Source organism: Lipophrys pholis, assembly GCF_963383615.2.
Source record: "Lipophrys pholis genome assembly, chromosome: 16".
Classification (NCBI taxonomy): Eukaryota; Metazoa; Chordata; class Actinopteri; order Blenniiformes; family Blenniidae; genus Lipophrys; species Lipophrys pholis.
In genome coordinates, this window is record NC_137634.1 from 8,012,824 (window position 1) to 8,036,218 (window position 23,395).

The 23,395-nt window shown below is 39.5% G+C and overlaps 1 protein-coding gene across 1 annotated transcript; it reads left to right on the forward strand.

The window, feature by feature from the left end:
* The first annotated feature begins 10,013 nt into the window (after positions 1-10,013).
* LOC308121792 (T-box transcription factor TBX2b-like) lies at positions 10,014-16,981 on the forward strand. Its single transcript, XM_080483271.1, has 7 exons — positions 10,014-10,673; positions 11,350-11,617; positions 12,000-12,146; positions 12,339-12,415; positions 12,492-12,655; positions 13,382-13,926; positions 15,293-16,981. The coding sequence occupies exons 1-7, from the start codon at positions 10,309-10,311 to the stop codon at positions 15,689-15,691; spliced, it is 1,965 nt and encodes a 654-aa protein (XP_080339397.1). The 5' UTR covers positions 10,014-10,308; the 3' UTR covers positions 15,692-16,981.
* The last annotated feature ends 6,414 nt before the right edge of the window (positions 16,982-23,395 follow it).

Consider the following 23,395-nt stretch of genomic DNA (forward strand, 5'->3'; position numbering starts at 1 on the left):
AGGAAATCCCCTTTTTTTCCCACTCTAATCTAAAATAGCAGGAATAAAAAAATGTATAGGGACTGATTTTGGACACAGTGGTATGTTTTCATCCTCGAACCCTGAACCTCTTTACAGTATAAACACTCATCAGAACCTTATAGTTCTCTAATGGCTTTGAATCGTATTCCGTGTCTTTTTTTTAATCATTATTCTAATTTCGTTTCTCTGCAAATTGACCCTGCCGGTAGGTATTTTTAAGTCAGAAACCAATCGGACGTGCATGACTTTGGACTGTTGGAGGAAGCCAGATGGCCTGAGGAAAACAGCTGCAGGCCAAAGGAGAACATGCAAACTCCTCCCAAATCTAACTCAGATCAGCCTACTGGGGCATGACAGTACAATACCACTATGTAACCTCTGATAATAATCAATAAGTGAAGTAATATTCCTCTTGAAGGACTACTTTTAAGCCATGTTAATGTGTTTAACCTGCGTCTTCCCATTCATGTATATAAACTGCCTTCCCCTTGTGTCCGCGCCAGATCGTGTTTCTTGTGCTTTTCTCACGTTTGAACTTTCCCTTGTTCGGATTACTCTTTGGATACCTTTACCTGGTTGAGTTTCAATAAACTCCTTAAACCTATCTTTGTTTATGAGTCGGCTTTTGTTTTCCCCACTGATCCGTGACACACACAAAAGGAATCCTGTACTATTTAGCTCTCCAGCAAATAATGCCGACTTAGCATCAACGCTCAAGCCCACAGCAAGTTAGCCTAGAAAAGTGATCTAATGGGTGCAGAGATGAAGCTTCAGAGGTGTAAAGCTGTTGTGAAGCTGGTACGCATGGATGCACAGAGAGATGCGGAGATGCATCCAGCACACTGCTATTTGCAGCAGCAACAAAAACGATCCTCCCAGTTAATGTTGTGTGAAAAGGCACAAATGCGGTTTTTTTAGCTTTATAAAAGCAAGACCAATAAAATGGAATATTATAAAGATAAGAACACGTACACATACGTATTAAATCACTTGCCACATGTTTCATTTTGCCTGTAGCCATCCACTATAATTCTCGTTTTCTTGAATGAGTGGCTTCAGTGGGTCATCGCTTCCAGAATTTAATCGAAAAACAAACAAGCAATAGAATAAATCCACTGCCATACAATTTGATACTGATTCCAATAGAATGTAACTGTGTAAGTTCGACTGAACAAATCCTCACACACACCAAGATAACTTCTAATTACGTTGATCATCTACGTCAGAGGTGTCAAACATAAGACCCGGGGGTCAAAATTGGCCCGCCGGAGGCTCCGGTCTGATCGACCATACCACCAAGCAAATTGTAAAAATTTCAAGGGAAATGTTAATTAATGCAAAAGAGAAACCCGTTTTCTCAAAATACACAATTTTTGTGTGTTACCGTGATGCGTTATATAAAATTCACCACACGGGTCAACAATTATTCCGGTACCCCTCCCTCACAGTTACTTCATTGTAATCGGCTGCACTTCCACAAGGAATCATGCAAGTCGTAAAACATAGACGACTACACAGCAGTTACGCGTATTAATTTTGCAAAATGTACAGCATAATCAGAGGCTGTAACATTGTAGTTGCACTGTGAAACTGGAGTGCCAAGCATCTTACACTGAGTGTCATGTAATATTGAGCATTCTGGGGGCCTCTTGTCCTCCCAGGTCCCATCCACCACTGTCAGATGCCCTCAGGCATGGAGGCAGGCTTATTTAGCTATGAAAGGTCCCTTCTGCTTTCAGGAAGAAAAAAAAAAAAAAACAACACAGAAAGTGTCGAAAGTGCTCTCCACATGAGACACTTAGGGCCTCCGAACGGCTAGGACTTCCAAAAGAACTGAAAGATGACGCTTCAAAATAAGTAAATAAATAAAATCCTTTAGGTGAGGCAGGGTAAAGACGAGTTAAAAGGCAGCTCCACAAAAGCCTTCTGCTCCTGATGGCTGCCTCTGATGGGATTTCTGACACTTATGGATCCCAGAAAATGCACAAGAGTAGCTGGGTTGGCATGACAAGGGCTAAATGATTTATCAGTCAATTCTAATGCATCGAAGCAACCAGGGACATCACTTTCCACTATTAAGGGTATGCACTCTTGCAATTAATAATGCCCTAAGACACGGCCTGGTTAGCAATCAGTCAAGATTATTAAAAATTTTTATTCCACAGTGGCGGCTTCATAAAAGCATGTCTTCTTTAATAGTAGATAAAAGTTTAATCATTTTTGTTATTTAAAATGTGTTACTGTCTGTGTTAGCATGGGTAAGAGGTACCTCATTGAATGTATTCATTATGAATAATTGCAGTTGTTTCAGGCTCCCTCTGTATCTAATAATAGTTGTATGCTCATGTGCAGATCATCTTTTCTTTATTTGTGGTTTTGGTTTGGTGGAGTCCCTATAGCAGGGGTGTCAGACACATTTTAGTTCAGGGGCCACATAGAGCTCAAATTCATCTTGAGTGTGCCAGACTAGTAAAAGAGTGCCATAATAACCGTTAAATTTTTATTAAAAATTTAAAGTTTTTTTTGTTGTTGTGGCACAGACTATATCTGATGACATAAAACCAAACAATTCCTACAATCTCAACATAAAGGTAATTTTAATGAACCTTTGTGGTGCAAAATACAGCGAAATGCCAAAAAAAGAAACTTTTCCAATAACTGTTGGATTATAAATGTTTCTCGCCCTGACAGCATGACTTTGAGCAAAATTTGATAGCAAATGAGGCAGTTTGCTTTCATGGCAGCATCATCAATATGTCAACTGGAGTCTCAGTGTTGTGTGTCGTAAGAAATGTGTTTGAAAATGTATGTTCTCTTTGAAATTTTCTTGGCGTTCGGTCGACCAGGTTGGAGCCTTATTCAGGCCGGTTATGGTCCACGGGCCTTAAGTTTGACACCCCTGCCCTATGGAAAAGATTGCGCTCATCATCTTTACCTTATTATCTTAGCTCAGCTCTGCATTAAAAGCGATGCTGATTTTTAAAAAGAATGCGAAGAATTTACAGTTATTTAGATAAATATATATTCATTAAAAGAGACACTTCCCAATGTGACTAAATTAAATTGAAATTGTAAAATAAGCCGCAGTGAGCAACAACTCACATTTGTAAAGACAAACGTCTCCAACAGGTTTTTACTGCTTCTGAAATTTCAGAGCTGTTAACAACAGAGTCTTTCTATAATGAAATGCATGAGCAAGTTCAGGTACCTTGTGTTATCTTAATCGGTTAAGTTTAATTCTCAATGTGTGATTTAGGGCACCCCTACCTCACCTGGATCTTAAGAAAACAATTGTCTGATGTGTTTTAGCTGGTCTGCCGAAGCAGCTTTAATCACTCAGAGATTCATTTGATCCCCACCTGTGAGAACAAATAATCCAGCAGAAGAGGGGATTTATAGATCAGAGAGGGGTCTATCTCCTCCATCCCTTCCCAACAAATCGCACTCTGGATGTGAAAAGCAGCGCTCTGACAAAAAATAAAAAAAAAGTGTGAACCCGAATAATCACATGCTACTTGACTTGCGTGTGCTCAAAGTTAGACCCCATCATAGTTGAGTCCCTTTGAAAGCTTGCTAAATTAATTAGCAGGAAAACACATCGTCCTGTAAATTCAATAAATCTAAACAAACAAAGTCGTAGTTGTGCGACAACAGGGAGCAAACTCTATTAGGAACTGGGCTTTTTTCCAACGTAAGAAGCCTCTCCGTCCTGCCAATGAGGGGAATTTTTAACTCGTTTAGGAAGCAAAAATATGTCTTAATTTCATCTGGTGAACAAAAGATGTTTTTTTTTTGTCAATGGCCATTGGACATTTTGCAGCCAGCGCCACTTTTGCAGTGGGAGTTCACGAGGCTTTAAGGTGGTTAGAATTGACTGGCGTCTCCGACAGCGTGTCTATCATGCCCTGATTAAATTTGGGGCTATATATTTATTCTCCCTGCAGCAAGAACAATGACTTGGCCCTCTCTTTATAATTAGTTGTGTCTCTGCCTCTGTGTCATTAAATTAGCTTGGAATCCCAGACGCTCAAGAGTCTACGCTTGAAACACGGCTGTAAATGGGTTAACGCAACCCAAAATTCATTACCACAGCATTAGGTTTATCTGGCAGACACAGTGTCTCTCTCTTGTCTCGGCGGTCAGTGGACTCATAGGATATGTGTGCACTGACCTCGATTGCGATTCAAGCAAATCTACAAACATATTCATAAACAGTTTGTTGCTCTGTTTGTCGTGCCATCAGTGGTAAAGTTTGAGTGTATAAATGCCTCTATATAAAAGTCTTTTTCAGGCACCCATTGACATACGTGGAAATTCGCAACCCGAAAGTGTTGTTTAATTCCATTTCAGCATTATCGTATGAAATCGATACACACAAAAATCTGTCGGAAAAAGTAAAGCAGCCCAAAATCACAACATTTAGCTGAAAAAAATATATGGGATTGCTCTCACATTTTTTCCAAATAAAGATTTTCTGCACACTATTCATTCCTATCATCCAAGAGTATAAAGGAATTTTTTCCAAAAAAAGGGAGACTAAATATGACTTTCATGATACATTGCATGTATGGAAGCCCACACACTCATTATCACAAGTCAAGAAGAAATGCTGCTGTCACCATGTATGGCCACTGGCCTTGTAAAGGGTTCAAATGCCAAACAGTGACACACTTGTTCCTCTTTTTTCACAAGAGATTCTACTCCGGATGTTAAAAAACACACTCAATAAAGATTCAAATTGCTCTGTAAAAGTTTGAAAACCAGCCCGTATACGTACTTCCAGTCATTGAAGAGTTTAAGTTTATTGAAGTTACTCTTGGGATTAATCTGATTGATTTTTAGCAAATAAATAGATCCATCTATTTGTAAGTCACTGGAGCCAGCATGGACATTATAGCTGCTTTGTAAATCAGTTTTTTTGGAAGTTAGTAAGATTAATGTATTCTCCATCTTATCGTCTTGAAAATCCTGTTAAACCCATTTCCATATTTTGGAGACTGCCAGATATAAAAGTGATTATTTTGTTACACAGCCATTTGACGCATGACAGCATCAAATCGCCAATCCACTGACATAATATATGTTTATTATTTTCTGTGGGTGTTTCTTTCGGGGCTCTGTGCCTTAAATCCTCCTGCTGCTGTCATCATTGGTTACAATAAAAACGAACGAGAGATTTCCAGAAGCAGCTCTGCACCCAAAGGCCATATTATTACATCTTCCTTGTTTCACTGATAAGATGAGTGCTTTGATTCACAAGCTTTCCCTGTTTTATTTCACATTTCTGACTCTTCTACATCTTGGCAAATGATCCGGTTTGTCCTGAAAACATTCTCCAGGCCATTTTCATTTGTGTCTTGTTTTTATCGTTTGGCAGATTGGCCTGATTATCTTCCAGTCCTGACTTGGTAAACTTCCCATCGTGTCACGACACTTATTAGGTGAATTGGTGTCCCAAATTGGAGTCCCTGTGTCTATCCTGTGATGGGCTGGCAACCTTACGCCAAATATAACCCTAACAGGACCTGAACGCGACCCTAAACTGAATGAAGGATGGATAGCCACACTAAATATCACAATTTATCATATCTAGATTTTGGTGTTGATTCACATGGCAAATATCACTTAGGTCTCAAACAAAATACTTTATTGGTATGGTGAGTTTGGTCATGACATGACATTACCAATGACATGCCAGACAGAGAACCGGACACAGCTCCGTTATTTCTTTACAGTTTGCCTTGCAAACAGAACTTTCCGTGATTCTTACACATGCCGTTTGGCATATCTACTGTCAATTTGAGGCACCTGCTTTCAAAAGATGTATGTTTGTGAATATAAATGGATTTAGATTCAGGTTTCATGCCATTTTAGGTTGCATGAATTTCAGTAAAACAACACAATGGGAACATGGCCTAAAAGTGACGGAATCTTCTTAAAATCAGTGTTGACAACTGTTTTGTTTGACCTTTTTATTAGTCTACCGGGTAATTAGCATATGACTCGAGATGTGATAGGAATTCTGCTCATGGTAACAGAAAATGATCCAATTAAAAAAAGGAAACACCACCCAAACATCCATGAGTGTATCTATGTACTGTGCTTTTCATATTAACTGAAAAACGACAAAGCATATCTTAAAATTTGAAAATTCTCTATAGTTCAAAGAGAACAAGCATTCAGCTACTGAGACTTCACGCCCTCATTTCATCAAGCAACTCATTGTATCAGTCCGATCCTCTTTCATTCATTAATTGAGCTTCAGCATGAGCGATAAAGCGATGCATGTACAGTAGCGATGGAGGTCGAGCAAGAGTGATGACCCGAGGCCGTTCAGCGTCAGTGTTAATGACATTAGACAGGCCTGATCATACCGGGCTTTGTGCAGGCTGGTAGCTTTTACTCCAGAACAAAAGGCGAAGTGCACATACATGACTGGGTGTGTTCCAGGAGCTATCTAAACACTAATCTTCAATATGCTGCCGGGGCTCAGGCTATTCACAGAGACGGCAGCGCTGGGCCATCCTCTTCAATTAAGTGCTTCTTTTGAAAAGTAATGGGTCAGCTGAGCACGACGCTAAGTTGTTAGCACACTGACGGTTTCAAAAAGCAGATGTTTTATTCTGGCACAAGTATGACATCTTTTTTGTATTTCTTCCCTTATTAAGACAAGTTATGATCTCAGCTGGATGACTAACCTGCTTGTTCATCAAAGGGGAAAATACCCAGCTATGGCCTGCAGACCGTCATTTTCACTGAATGTGAAAACGTTATTTAACAATGTAACCTCTTTGTCGCTGTTTTGGAGTGAAAATATCACATTTGCGTCATTATTTAGTATTTTCTAGTAATTTTTTTAATGAGTGTTTCTTTCTTGCAATTCTCCTCAAATTTGATTACATTTCACACTATGAAATCTTCTAACATTGTAGTATAGCCACTTTAACCGCTGTACATTTTCATTAGTCTGTCCACTTCTGGAAAAAAAATACATAAAATCAAATTCAATACTTGCAGGTGGCCAGCAACATAACTATCTTCTTAATTTTCTTAACATTGTTACACTTGCGCATTTTATATCAGTTGGCTCGTTTAAGAAACTGCTGTCTGAGATTTTCTTGTGTTATTAAAAAAATTTTCATGTAAAAAACATTGAGTATTTCTTTCTTTTTTTAACTTCAACTGTATTTTCCTTATATGTAAATAATGGAAAAAAAAAAAAAACATCTTGAATGAAAACATTTTCAGTAAAGAAGAAAAGCCAGCACACAATTTTATCATAACAGTATTATTAACTGGTAAAATTGTGCAAAAAAACAACAACGACAATTTTGAACGATCGAATGTTTACACCACGGCTTTTTTTTCCATCTTGAAATATTTTGGAAATCATGAGCCTGACTCACATTCCTCCAAAATCTGGAAGACGGCTGAACATTTAGAGTGTGGTATTCCATCATCATGAATCTCTCAAGACATATAACTGCATTTTATTCACATGGTGTCATAGAGAAACAGCATCACTTCAAGTGAAGCTACTCCCTAACGGAACAGATAAATTTGCAATTGTTGGTTGCATCACAGCCTCCTGTTTTTGGAGCTCCATAAATTTCTGCATCGGTCAGGATAAACACATCCATGTGTTGCGTCCATTGCCAGCATGAAGTCATGAGACGCTACAGAGATGACCAGCCCTTAGCCCTAAGTTATCCTCCTCATGTTTGTCATTTAGGAGTCCTCTCCACCCTTCAGATACAATGTGTACTTTACTGGATTGCCCTTTACATGACTTGCCAGGAACTCTCAGTGGCCCAGCGTTCGTCTGAATTTGTCCCAGGTGTGGACTGTGACCAGAGGTGAAATTCATGCACCATCACTCTGATTGATTGCCTCCTTCCTGTTCTCTCAAACCGCTGGCTGAAGCAGCACAGGAGAAAAACAGGGGCGCATCACAGAACATACCTCCAGATAGTGTTTAGTGAGGGAAAGCAGGCCTGATCGCCGCCGCCACCACTCCCCATTTCCACTCATCCCACTGACTCGTCAAAGGCTGCAACAGACAGGCAGCTTCAAGCATGCCATTTCTGTGAATATTTACAAAAAAAAAAAAAAAAAAGGTATAGAGGACATGTCAAGTGCACTTCCTCTCTCAGCCATGCTCCTCTGAACTTGGCTACGATTACAAGTTACCTTTTGGTACCTTGGGAGTCATTCATCATTTGTGGGGCCTTGGAGATCTCCATTTTTTTTTTTTTTTTTTTTTTTAGCATTTCCTGCCTTGTAACTGTCAAGCAACACTTTGCTACACCCTGCACATATTGAAGTTCAGCACTCAGCACAGCACAAAAATACTTTGTGTGAGCTATAGGAAAGTATATGCATGCTTTTTAGATTATCAATGACAATTTTAGTTTTTAAATCTTAAGTGGAAAAAGTCTAATTTCTGCATGTGTAGTTATACCACATTTCTGTAGGACTTTTAAGAAAATAAACCTTGGTGTCACAGGTGGGAGGGTTTTTTTTGTTTCTGCGTGGAGTTTGCATGTTCTCCTGTGAACGCGTGCGTTTTCTCCAGCTCCTCCAGTTTCCTGCCAGAGTCCAGTGGAAAGGTTCGAGGTAAGGTTATGTATAAAGTTTCTCTGTCAGTGTGTGAAATCGGATTGCTTTAATGAGATTTTAAGTAAATGGCGCTTCTAGTTGTGAATACTACAATTCAATCCCGATCACTTTTCTTAATCAGGCGAAAACAAAAGAGTTTGGAGACAGAAAGGGTCGCACATGGTTGATCTGCCTTGATAAATGTGCTGAGGATTCATCTGCTCTTTCCTTGTCTATATTGCTTCTTTCATAAAGGCTGAAGCAGTGCAGCCTGTACGGCGCTCTGAAAACTGGAACAGGCAACTTGAGGATTTGGAGGGTTGCCTAAATATGAAGTGACAGGAGAGAGCTCTTGGGTCTTTGTGGGACGCCAGCAAAGCGGCGCCAAGTCCGCCTTAATTAACAGAATCACGCAGTCCCCCAAATCAAATAAACCCTGGGTGTTTCCAAAGGATGGACAACAGCATAAGTGAATGAAGGCAGGGCGTCAGGGAAGACAGTCAAAGCTTAGACTGCTTTAATTGTGATCACTTTCTTGACAATTAAAGTCAAGAAAGGGGGAGAAGAATCAATAGGTCCCTACATTCATCCCAATCTTGAAAATCACTGAATAAAGTTGACAAAAAATGTGTTATGAAAGGGAAATAAAAGGCTAAGCTGGATGTAATTTCAATATATACTTGAGAATAATGCATTTTTTTCTTGCTCTGCACCACTTAACCCACTGGGGAGTCTTTTTAAATATCTGCATGTAGGGACGTATGTTGAGGAGACAAGGGACATGTCCAACTAATATTAATGTAGTCAGTGGGAAATGAGCACCAACAAATACACATCTCCACCCATCCATCTTCTACATCACTTTATCTTCTGCAGGGCAGCAGGCTGTGAGGACAGGATACACCATAGACAGGTCACCAGTCTATCACAGAGGGACATTTAGGGTTGCCTGTTTTTTGGAAGTACCTAGAGGAAATCCCACACACACAGGGAGAACATGCAAACTCCACACAGACGAACCGGCCGTTATCTGAACCCATATCAGTCTCGATGTGAGGCGACCCAACCCCTCCCAAAATATCCTAAACTTTATTTCTCTGTATCAGTGTGAAATGTATAGAGACACTAGCCTTCCTTTTAAATACTTTCAGGTTCCACCCACTATCGGTACTCTTTGTGCTTTGTACTTTCTCCATATCTGTCTAGTAAAAAAAAAAAAAAGTGAGATAAGTTTTAAAAAAAATGTCAAATTTATAGGCTTAAAGTTGTATGATGTATCCTCCCATTTAGGCTGTGTTGCTTGTCTATTTATGAATGCTGTCCCCATCTAGCCCTAAACTCCAGCTCTCCTGGGTTCAAACCACGCCCAGCACTGTGCTGGACGGATTTGTGACATTGCAAACCCACTTACACACACACACCTTCTCTGTGCCTCCTGCTTTCCACATTTCTTGGTGGCGCAGCAGTTTTTTTTTTTTTGGTTCCTCCAACAACCTTTAAGCATGCTCCCAAGTGCGCAGCTCTCTTTCACGGGTGTTTTGCTTTCTATCTAAAAAAAAAACCAACAACAACGGTCTAATTTGAATTTGCATCTACAACTTCATCATGCAACAAAACGCACAAACTTCCCAAAAAGGTTAGTTGCAACTTGGATGCGTCTGTGCAGGACCGGTCCCGCCGTGCGCCTTGATGAGAGATCCAGTCGATGCGTCGGCTCCCATGGCTTACCATCCTTTCCAGGTTCATCGACCAGGTGCCTTTTCCCTGTCAGCCTTCCTCTCCGGCGCTCAGCCCTCTTTCTTCCCCGCGATGACGTTCTCGGACGTCGCGTCGCGCCAGCAGCCGGTGCCGGAGCCGGAGCCGGCCGACTCTGACGCGGGGCTGCACGCCGCGCTCGGACGTCAAAGCCGGCCGGTGCCCCCCCGGTGCTCCGCCAAGAGTCTGCAGCCGGAACCGTGGCAGGAGGACGACCCCAAAGTTACTCTCGAGTCCAAGAATTTGTGGAATGAATTTCACAAAATGGGAACGGAAATGGTGATCACAAAGTCAGGAAGGCAAGTAGAGCGCGATCAGTTGCTTTAATTGGAAGCAAGAGAGGAAATACTTACATATTGTTGGTTATTGTTTTGTGTGTGTGTGTGTGTGTGTGTGTGTGTGTGTGTGTGTGTGTGTGTGTGTGTGTGTGTGTGTGTGTGTGTGTGTGTGTGTGTGTGTGTGTGCAGATATCAGTAAAGACAGTAAAGTATTACATTTATACAATGAAGAAATGATAAAGATACAATATGGCACCATATCGATATGATGCGTTATGATACCGTATGACTGCGATAGAATACAGTGGGATATGTGAACAATATCTAATACAATATCTCTTCACACATTTAAATGCATATGTTTATTTTGTTGTATGTTTCATAATATATATCTCTGTGAAATGATCATTAGCTTCTACCATCATGATATCCATGCAGTCATAGATGTACAGTAATGGACAGTTAAAGAAATAAAAAAAATCTATAACTGGAACTTTTCCATGTACAACTATCACAACAAGGCACTAAGTTCCTGCCCCTTTCTTTTATTTATATAATACTGATATAAAAGTGAACCCATTAAGAGTACTGACATAATCAATATCATTTGTGCTTGTTCTCAATAACAGAGAAACTGTGGCATCATATTTCTAACACTTTTTCCAAATACATTTTGTCCTATAATTTCCTACATCAGGAGGATGTTTCCACCTTTCAAAGTGCGAGTCGATGGGCTGGACGAAGCAGCAAAGTACATCCTGCTGATGGACATAGTCGCTGTTGACGACTGCCGCTACAAGTTTCACAACTCCCGCTGGATGGTGGCAGGAAAAGCTGACCCAGAGATGCCAAAACGCATGTACATCCACCCGGACAGCCCGTCCAAAGGAGAGCAGTGGATGAGCAAGCCTGTGGCTTTCCATAAGCTCAAACTCACCAATAATGTTTCGGATAAGCACGGATTTGTAAGTAGCACTTTAGGAGAGTTGTACCGATTTGTGGCTGATTTATTACTGCATGGTGACATTTATTTAGTCATATAGCTAAAGAGTGCAATATTGTGAAGTTAGGCTTAAAGTACTCACATTATTGATTCTAATTAGGTAACATCTGCTACTATATTTTTCATGTGATATTTTATTCTCATACCTACGAACAATTTCTAAACAATTTACCTCGTATGACATCATCATTTTTGTTCATCTCAGAAAACAGATTTGAAAGTGACTATTTGTGATTTAGTACAATTCAGGCAATGTAACAGCAATTGTACTTGAGCCCAAAATATTCAGTACTGTTAACACGTGACATTGTCAGTGACAATCCATGTTGTCTGTGATCTTTCAGACAATTCTGAATTCCATGCATAAATACCAGCCCAGATTCCATATCGTGAGAGCCAACGACATAATGAAGCTCCCTTACAGCACCTTCCGCACCTACGTTTTCCCCGAGACGGAGTTCATCGCTGTCACTGCCTATCAGAATGAAAAGGTAACCTCATCCCGCCTCCCACATGCTGGACGGTGAATAATACTGTGGAAGGAATTTAGGAAAACAGGCAGCTGCTAACCCAGTTTGGCAGGAAAGGAGTTTAAGGTCATCTGATTAGTGCCTCTCAGTTTAGTTGGGACTTATCTTTTTTGCATTGACTAACTTTTGTCTGTTTTCCTCGTGCAAACTAAGATCACACAACTGAAAATCGATAACAACCCTTTTGCCAAAGGATTCAGAGACACAGGAAACGGCAGAAGAGAGAAGAGGTAAATATGTGCCAACACGTCACACTCTTAGGCCAAAATGTGTATTCATGAGTTAATCACAGTTTGTGATCTACAGGAATAAACAGATGAACCTTTCTCTGCTGCACGGCGACCAAAGCAAAGCGGACCAGGACGGCGCCGATTCTGACGACTCGTGTGAACGGCCCGGTACCAGCGAATCGCTTTATTCCCCCAGAGAGCAGCTCAGCAGCCCCCTGATGTCCGCACCAGCATGCCAAGGTGGGTTAACTAGGGTGGGTCTGCATTCCGCTTGAGCTGAGACTTGACTTTGGAGGTTGATCCATTTACAGCAATGACAGCGGTCAAGAAGTGTAGGAGTTTAAAGAATTACAAGGATCTTCTTATAGATTCGAGTCTTAGACATGTATGAAGTGACACTTTGCCTAAATTATGAGTGACATTTAGTCCATTGAGAAAATGAATACGATATGATGCTACGTTTGTTGACCATGTTGGACTATTGGGTAATTATTTCAATTAAATAAACGACAATGAATTGAAGTGTCTTTGTGCTTACGTTTGAATAAACAAGCCAAATATAGTCCAGCTTTGTTTAATTGTAATCAATCATCAGTCATTACCTATAGAAAAGTCAAGATGTTTTACATTGTGTCATTTTTCTTTGACCATCCACTTCACACTCGCAGATTCCTCAATGTCGTTTTGTTTTTTTCATAACGACAATTTTTAAGTTTACTTCTGAAACTTCTCAAACACCAACATAGAATTTATTCGATTTCATTTCATTTGAATAAACATTTCCTCTTCTGACTCTGATGTTTCAAAAAGTGCACTACAGCTAGATTGTGAATCGATCCAATGTATCAAAAGCATGTTCGTTTGAAGTCTAAACTGTTTCTGTTTTTGCATTTAATCTCTCCATCAGCCATTTTTCCCCCTGTGCTCAGCGTGTTTATATTTATTGATACGACTCTCTTCTTTCAGATGAAGACAATATTGGAAGTGATTCTGATATTGACCTACAAGATGATGATGACAGTGCTCAAGCCAGCTGCACCAGGACTGAATACGCATCTGCTTTGAGTCAGCAAAGTAAGGATATACTATGGAACAAGTCTGAATTTAAGAAGAATGACGCCAGTCGGAATGCACCCAAAGAAAGAACTATATTGAGAACACCAGATGATAGGTACTCTGTGGAAATGGACTATACAGAGAAGCAGAGGAGCGAAATCAAAGATGGGCTCCTGCCCATGATGTTGCCGTTGCGGAGCTCGTCATCCCTCAACTCCGGTTTGGATTTCTTAAGTGCACCCAGCCAACCTCTTATCAAGCTTGGGCCGCCTTTGTTGTTTCATCCTGGACAGCTGTCAGTGAAGCCTGATGCTTTTTCTACAATGGGTATGGGACATGTACTTTCCTCTTTGCCTGGAGTGACTGACTTAGAAAACGGAGGCCTGTCTTCTCAGAGCGTCGCCTCTTCGTCCCCCTTCATGTTTCACCTGTCACAACACATGTTGGCATCTCAGGTACGCATCAGCGCGACTTCGGCATTGTTTGGTATTCATATTTCAGTACACCTAGTCATCTCAAATGGTAAACCGATGTTAGCCGCCTGAAGGGTGCTTAAGAACGACACTGCACAGATTAATGTAATCTCGCATGCATCCATGAATTCTCCCAGGCTAGTGTCATGTGAGCGCCCCACATGATTAAACAATGAGACTGAAAGTGTGCTCAGACAAAACCTGAATTATTTAACAAGACAATTGTGTTTCAAACTGTTTCTTTAGTGAAAGGTAACCTTCGGACAAACAGTGTTCACTCCTCTATCTCTGAATGAGCGCTAATGAAATTAGATGCCTTTTATGGTCTTGTAATGAAAAAATGAGCACAAATGTCCATTCGCTTTGAAACACACTATGTAGAACACGCTCCAAGACAGAAAAAGACAACAATCTCTGATGCATATGCGACACGTTTTGACCTATTTATGAAAAGATGCATGATAAACTCTGGCACACATGGTACAAATCATATAGTAGTCATAGCAATCAAGTTAAATGCTTCAGATCAGACCGGGGAGCTGCAGAATCTCGATATCTTAGTAAAACTTCTGCCTGGCAATGTAGAATACGTAATAATAGTGAATTGATGCTCTGAATAAAACAGTCAGATCTTCTCCGATGGTTGACATAAGGCTAGCTAGAATCTTGGACAAGACATAAGGCCTTAATGAACCTATAAGAACTTTAACTTTAAGGTGAAATGTGAACAGCTTATGGAAGTGTGGTTTTGTGAAGGTTAAAGGGTGAGACAGGGGACTGGGAAACAACTGAACTCAGTGCATTCATAATTAAAAGAGTGAGACTTGGATCCTCATCAGAGACCATAAGATGACAGAAAGGAAGGAAAAAATTGAATGAAACTCCACAACTGAGAAAAAAGTAGTCTTAAGTTGAACTGACTGCAACTGCAACAACAATTTCTTCATCACCAACAGCAGTGACGACTGGCCTTCCGATGAGCTCGTCTTTCATTGAAACAAATCCAGCAATGACAAGACAACAGGGCAAATGACTTACATGATAAATCTACATGAAAGTGTTAAATCTATCTGAAGGTGTTAAATCTATCCTAAAGATCTTGATAATAGGTTTAGATCAATGATTAATTACTCTGGGTCAGGTCAGTGGATAAGAAGGTAGACCATCATTATCAATTATGCATAATGTCTGAAATTTCTGGATTGGATTGCCATATATAGGTCTTTGGGTAATGTCAGAATGAAGCCTATTTTGGAGAAAAAAAAACGTGCATTACAAAAATGTTTATAGAAATCTAGAGTGGTCTGATGAGTATACGTTATGGTAACAGTTGTTCTTCTCCAAACAGGGAATCTCACTGTCACCATTTGGAGGGCTGTTGTCGTATCCGTACCGCTACATGTCAGCACCGGGTGCGATTGCGCCAGCTCTCCCCACATGCTCTGCAACCTCTTCGCTCACCAGAAGCCAACTTCACAGCAACTCGCGGCCCTGGCTGCGGTTCAGCCCTTATCAGATCCCCACATCAGTCACCTCCGGCCAAAATCTGCTGACAGCCAGATTGCCTGGCAGGTCACAGCCCCAGTCGGAGAACAGAGAATCAAGTCAGGCGTCTTACAATCACAGTCACAAAAGCAAGGCCAAGCAGAAGACTGTTCTACCCAAGGCCAATGGTAAGGGATCCATGGATGAACTGCAAAGAACAGACAATCCATCAAGAGAACATTGCAAACCACCATCTCTATAATAGACTTTTGCTTTTATTGTGTCCACGCACACAAAAATCATGGAGTTGCATATGATAATCAATATTTTGTCCAAAAACTGTGTTGCTGCTATTCAACTTGTCATTTTACAGTCATAAATCAGCCTATTTCAGCCAGATTTCTTTGCCCACTTGAAAAGATAATTATCCTGGCAGCTTTAAACAAATGAACACATTCAAAGTGATTTTAATGCAGTATGTTCATGTTTCCACATTTTAAAACAGTAATTCTTGGTGACTTCATTTGTCACTTTATCATTTCACATCTCAGCATTCGGTTCCCTATTTATCAATTATCAAGTATCTGGATCGAAGTGAGAGTACGGTTCAGCTGACTGTTTTAGACAGTTTCACGTTTTTTGGTTTTTTTACACATCAGCTTATTATCATGAGCTCAAGATATTCAAATATATGTATTAAATGTTCCAAGTTTTCCTAACTTTAAGTAGTTTTACACTTCTATTGTACATGTTCAGAAGTAATTATTTCTGGTAGATACTTTTTAAACAAAAGTTATTCTGAAAAATTTGTATGTTTTCCATCCAGAGTCCAGATGAAGCCCATTAATCTGCAAATCGTTCGATATATTTAAATGCCACATGAGCGCTTGATGAAAATCCCAATAATAGTTCATTCGAGTGAAAGCCACTTCTTTGAAGTTAATTGGCAAATAACTTCTGAAAAGTCTTTTTTGAATTGACAACTTAATATTGCTGTTTTCCCAGTAAGGTCCCGCCATTAATGATTTGTCGTCTCCTCATGGTAACACTCTGGGTACAAGCGAATTGCATGTTATCAGACTTCTGCAGGGCTCCGTTAAAAGTCCATTCATTTACGCCACATGTGTTGGCACAGAAAGACGCCTAAACAATATTGGCAGAGTGTCTCTTCATGGTAGGTCAACAGTCTCTTAACATTTGTGCTGCTTTGTCCTCAGTAATCATGTAAATAATTTCCTTTTGTCGTTTTGCTTTTTACATAATGTATAAAACATGAGCTTGATCATTGTAACCCATCACTTTTCAACCTGCCAATGAGATAAGACTTAAAGTGTTTACCACCAGCTCACCGCTTCACATTTTGTTGATGTACCAAAGTTGCACCACGGACTTAAAGGGGAAAACTCAGGTTTGTTTATGTGTTGTTGTTTTGTTTTTTTTTGTTTGTATGGTTTTTAAATTAACCTAACCTGACATATGCCAGAGTATACAAGACAATTGCTTTGTGATATTCTGGTTCCACAATTAAAATAATGCTCACATTTTCATTTGTAAATGTGCTCTCATTTTGTGATATGATGAAGGGTCTTTTTGGTTTTGGTTTTATAGGAGGCCGATTTAAATTACACGCAAAAAACATTCCTGATAATCTGCTTGAATGCCACCTTTTTAACCAAACAGAGACTACCTAGAACAGGGGTGCCAAGCGTACAGCCAGGGTCCAGTCCATACTGCAAGATGAAATTTGCCAGCTGTGAGAAATGTTGACATTAGTCTTTAGTCTGTATTATGTGAAGAATCAGTACAGGTGATAAATGTGTGAACATTGAAGATAATTCATCATATTTTATTCTAGTCCATAATAAGAACTAGCCCACTGTATTGAGTGCCAGCTACATGTGGCTGAAGGTTTTACGCCTTTGAAGATGTAAATAATGTAATTAAAAAAAAAACACACTATGATCTCGAAGTTGTAAAGCACATGGTAAAATGAGGCACAGCATTGTTAAAATTGCTGTTCTTTTTTTTTCAAATTACAGGTTTGTCTTGGGTTGTGAAAGGATTCAATGTGAATTTCTTAATGATATACTAACACTTTTCTGCAGTAAAACAAAGACAGAGACTTAGAGTTCTAGTTATTTACTACCTTTAATACTATCATTTACTGTTCTGGCCAACTTGAGATGAGATTACCCTGAAGAAAAATTAGTTTGACACCCTTGATCAAGAACAATTTAAGAAATTCAGATGATTTAAAAACATATCTGAGAAACAATGTGTTGTTACTTTTAATGGCCTCAATTATGAGGGAATGTATGTGCTGTGCAGTCAGCAAATTACCAATAGATGTGTGTCCAAAAGCACATGCTCAGCTATGTCCGTGGTTCAAAGTCGACCAGAAATGAAGGTTTTGTCTGTAAAGTTTGGCAGCCAGTTATAAACGCAAGAGCTTACAGCTTAAGAGCTTAATGGGTCATCTGATGTGAAATCAACACAGGCCTCCCAACTGCCCATCTTAGATTTGGGCCATACTTTATGTAAACACTTCACATCAACCTGGAGATTAGGGTGCACATTTTCTCGCTTTTGTTTCTGCTATTTTCTGCCATTTAAACATCGGATAGGATCTTGGTCAACATGAAACCACTTGAACAGTATTGAAGGTTGCACATGTTTACATTAAACCACCACAAAATATAAATGTAGCACCCTAAAGTCTTTTTTTTTGGTTTGTTTGGTTTTTTTCGCATTTCGGCTGCTGTCTTCTGGGTAGCTCCAGTGGATCACGTAATCAGCATGTTTGACTTTACGCCCTTTGTGACGCAACCTGAGCAGTTGGGGTTTAAGGGCTTTCATTATGGACCCACAATTGACCGGATCAGGAGTAGGGTTCAAGCCAGTTAACTTCTGGTCACAAACTTGCTTCCCTAACCTCGGGACCACCTCGAAGATGCTACTTCAAACGACATTACTCCAGAGGTCAAAGCTGCCACACCATTCTTGAGTGTTTGACATCATAATCCTGCAAACTTGTTTGAGTATTTCCAATAATTGTTGCATTCTTTAATTAATCTGTAATTAAAATGGAGAGTGTCAGCACTACTTCTTAATGGAAAATAATACGAATGAAATAACATGAATCCATATCAGAGAGCAACATGCCTTTGTAAGACATACACGTGTCCAATAAAGCTCAGTTCCAATATCTGGACACGCGCAAAGCTGAATTTAATTCAAAAGGTGCAGATCAGAGTGTGTCTGGATGTTCGGCTTAATCCTTTAAGTTGATCAAACTAAGTTAAGGCTTCAGTTTCATTGTGTACTTCCATGTTCTGATTTGGCTCAGACAGCCAGTGATGCTCCTCATTTTGACAACTGAAGTCGAGGCAGTATTGATAGTTTTAGGACAGAGCTCCTACTGAAGTAATGGGTTTTGGGAGCATTCTCACAATACATCTTGGCACAACCACATGCTCTAATTTATCAGTAAAACACAGCTGCTTCATTCGTGTATACTTGGTAAAGCTTAAAGTGTGGTTGTGTAACAGCTGCTGCTGCTGCTGCGCGCTTGGCCATGGCAGTGGTGGTGGTGCAGCAGTAAAGGTGAGTGAGCAAGTCTGCTGTTCTCTGAACTTCATTCCCTATGCATGAGTGCAGCTGACTGCTTGCGAGGGCAATTCCCAAAACATCTCTGCTGTTGACAGCAAAGCTACACTTGAGTTGCTAATCCCTCTGTCTGCTGCTTGTCCCCATGCCGCACGGAAAGAAAGAAAGAAAAAGAAAAAAGATTTTTAAGAGGTAGGGCACTAACATGACATATTTTGAAACAATCTTATTTTTTTTGGTAATTGTTTTGATCAATACAAAGCATTTAAAATGATTCATTGAATTGTACAGGCAGAGGTGCTGGAGCAGCTGTAAAGACGAGAAAATGGCTCATTTCAGTTCCAGATTAAAAGGTGCAATGAACGTTCAATTTCAACACTTTAACAGAGGCTTAAGTCAGAAGACCACAACTGTGATTCATGGGTGTGGAGAAGGAGGACATGGAGGATGGAGGGCACAGGACAAAATGGTGGCAGGGGATCCCTCCCTTCTCCCACTGTATGCGTGTTTCATGTATTGTCATTGACGGTTTTTTAAGCGTATGCCACCAACACAGACATAAGTTACTGCATTTCAAAGTTGTGTGACTTAAAGCTTTAAGCTTTTCTTGGCTGTTGGATTAAAATGGTTTGATTTATATGAAATCACTGAAACCTGTTTATATTGTTTTCTACAATACCAGCTTCTTCTCTGGAGGGCTTAGATTAAACAACACCTCCTACTTGAACCACATGAGATTGGAAGCGCATGCTTTATCCCTCACCAGTTGTTGTGGTGTGTTTGTTCTCTTTTATTTTGTTGAATAGCAAAGACTTTTGTTATTATTCAATATAGTTTATTATTGATAATGCCGGGATCCATAGGCAACCGCTCTGTTCCTGTTTGTTAATGCTTTTAATTTGAAATATCTGGCCAGTCTTTGCAGATAACGTCCTGTAATACCTGCCAAAGCTTATATTTGAATTTTAGTGTCTAAATTACACTTACAATAACTTTGTTTCTTAAAAAAAAAAAGGTTTAATGAAGCAATGTATAGTTTTACCCTTCAATTGTTTTGAACAAGAAAAAAAGAAAAAAAACATCCCCTGACCAACAGATGTTTCCTTCGGGTGCGTGCCTTGGAAAACAAAAATCAAGTCTTTCTCAAGGACAATTGATCTGAAAAGATCTCACCTTCTACTTCAGCTGGGCTGTTCTCAAACCTCAGACATGTACATTTTCTCCTTAGTTGAACAGGGCTTTTATAATACAAGAGCATCGCTACCGGTTAAGAAATGTGAAGAGGAGGTCAACTGCAAAGTTTTACAAGCAGTCAGCAAAAAAAACCAAAAAGAAAAACAAACAAACAGCATCTCACACATTATACTGAGAACAGAACCGAAATGAAAGAAATCCTACATTTTCATATTCCAGCATCACAGTGCTGGGAGAATGCATTACACTTTCTCAGGTCTGTTAAACTCAGATGGGATTTTTGAATTAATCATCCACTTTTGCATGACATGGTGTCAAAGCAACACAGTGCATCAGGGCTTTGGTATTCCTGGAAGAATACTCTGTATATTGGTACTCTAAATTTCCCCTGGAAGTAAGTGCTGCGGTAAAAAAAAAAAAAAAAAAAAAAGTCAACACAGATGGCTTAAATAGATGAGATAGTCATCTGTAGCATATAGTATGAATAATTCACATGACAGGGGTCGCTTCTAAAAGCTTGTGTTACAGTGAATAAAGCACTACTGTGTATCCTGATGTAAGAAGGCAGAAAGCTGTACGGAGTAACTGGTGCTCACCAAAAAAAGGTAATTAAAAATGCGAGGCCCCGTCTAGCTTGGTATCTAAAGACAATTGGGATTTTCATTATTTAAAAAAAACAACCTGAAAATTCAAATATCCCAGGATTTTAATCATACAATGCAGATGTTATGAATCAAGGTCATTTTACTGTGTAGTTCCCTGATCAGAGTGTGATTATTAGTGATTATTCTACTTCTTTAATTCATATTTTGAAATAAATTTAAATATTTAATATTGATTTTTACTAGTCATGCCATAAACTGCCAGAAGAGAGCAGCAGCTTCTTTTTCTTTTTGCCTGCTCATAGTACACAGCAAATCAGTTGGAGGGAAATGGAGCATAAATTATTTTTGTTGTTGTTGGTAAGGACAAAACGACTTAATTGCTTGTATGCAAACATACTGATTAGAAAATGTAGAAATAATTTCTTTAAAAAAAGGCGTGAATAATGATTTGAAAAAGAAGCTGATGTAACTAAAAGGATCTGAAATAAAAACGATTAAAGCTTAGCTTTTAAATGCTGTAATTATATCTTCATATGCTTAGAAATGATATAATGAAATCATGATATCGCTGGAGAGTCACTTTCCGCATTTTTGATATAAATCGACTCAAAAAATGTGGGAACATTTGAATAAATTCAAAAAGGTAAAGAAAAAGACACTGTTACAAATAATCTTTGAAATACATAAATTAAATTATATCAAAATGATGGAAAATCAATGTCCTTGTATCATGGATACACTGAATGAATGAAACAAATGTTTGAATAATTCAATAGAGAAATTGAAAATCTCACATGTAATGTAAGAAATGTAACAATGAAAAATTGTGATATTTAATTGGATAGATTGATTGCTTGATCCATAGATGGATTTTTCAATGAGTTGTTGTGCATATCAGGCTAAATATTTACAGACTGAACTGTGTTTTCATGTGCAAATGTGAAATAAACTTCAAAGGTGGAGGAGTTTAAGTGTCTCAATCATGAGGGATACATAAAATATGACAATAATTATCATGACGAAGCCGGTTTCTTTAAGATAAAATAAATAGAAACATTTTTTTTTTATTATTAGAATATAGGTTGTATAATAAATATAGTTACTAAGGTTGTCCAAAGGATAAATACTCAAGAAAAACAAATACTTGACCTTCGTCACCCCAGGTCTGTTTCCCCAGATATACAACTGTGCTAAATACATTACTATTAATAATATCAGTAATGTAATCCACAAACAAAAACACGCAGGCACCATTGCCTCGCAGTAAGGCTGAGCGCATGAAAATGGATCTTTGTCGCCATCTATTGGTTGATAAACGCGACCACTGTGTGGACTCCAGTGGCATCTGCTGGGGAGGTTTCAGATTGAAGAGACTTCAATTCTCACCCCTGTTTCACGATAGTAAAGGTACTCGTACACGTTTCTGAGCTTGGGTTACTTTGAATTACAGGTCCTTCAAAGTCATCAAATAACCCGACCAGGGGATTAATTGATGACATTAGCCATGAGGGCAGCCATTCTGGGGTTACTTGGGTATCAGGACCTTAAACTACCATCGACTTTCATCATTTACTCGCGTGTTAAGAGACAAAACTCTTAGTTAAAAGCGATATCACATGGTTTTCATGAACTCCTAGTCCTGCTCTCATCAGCCAAGTTCTTGTATCTCTATGTTCTTGTGTCTCAATAGCTTTAAGACAATTGGCTGCCGCCTGTCACAACCAGGCTTCCCTTTCTGGTGGGGCCTTTCAATTGCAATGTCTTTGGTCAATCTGCAGCTTTTCCCCACAGGACATTCTTCACGTTCTTTTCTGTATCAGCCCATGTTTCTCCTGCCATCTCAGTGATTTCCTCCATAATCAGATCATTTCTGTGAGACTGCCCTTCCAAATAGTCCAACTTACCCTAGCAGACTGTCAAAGACTACATGGACTTGCAACGTTCTGTCAATGTAACATTGTCTGATTCAAGTCCTCCACTTCATCTGTGCGAATTGTAGACATGTTTTTAATGTCTTGCATTTCCCTGATTAGTTCATTCAAGCCGGTGTTCATAGTTTCCATTATTATTTTTTACAAATCCTTTAAGGTTTTCCTGTTGCTTGTTCAGTTGTGCATTGAAATTTCTTTTTGCTGAACTCGCAAAACAGACACCTGTGTTGTGTATGCATCAGATTTAGCTTCTGGCTTTGCCTTAGGTGACATTCTGTATTGAGACTCTCACTCTGGGAGGAAGAAGAAAAAAAAAAAAAAACCCAGTACCTGTTGACGTTTGTTGAGTTTAGCAGTCACTGATGGTGATGAAGCTTAGGCCTGGGTAGCCGTGATGATGTTGATTTTAGAGCTGTAGCCCACAGGTAAGCCCACGTGCTTGAAGTGCATACACTGCCACCTACAAAATACAGGCGGAGCGGTTGTACTGCAAGCATCACATACACTCACTTTCATTTGAAACATTATTTTTCATGGGTCCCCTGTTCAGGGACAGTAAATAGGCTGCAAACAGGCTGCATGTGGCCTGATGGGCTGGCTCTTAGTGACCAACAAAACACAGACAGTGGG

Excerpts from the sequence above, each read along its gene's own strand:
- LOC308121792 (XM_080483271.1), top strand. The coding sequence starts at position 10,309 with ATGAGAGATCCAGTCGATGCGTCGGCTCCCATGGCTTACCATCCTTTC. Across the intron at positions 10,674-11,349 it reads GTGATCACAAAGTCAGGAAG|GAGGATGTTTCCACCTTTCA; the intron begins GCAAGTAGAGCG and ends TTCCTACATCAG. Across the intron at positions 12,147-12,338 it reads CTGCCTATCAGAATGAAAAG|ATCACACAACTGAAAATCGA; the intron begins GTAACCTCATCC and ends GTGCAAACTAAG.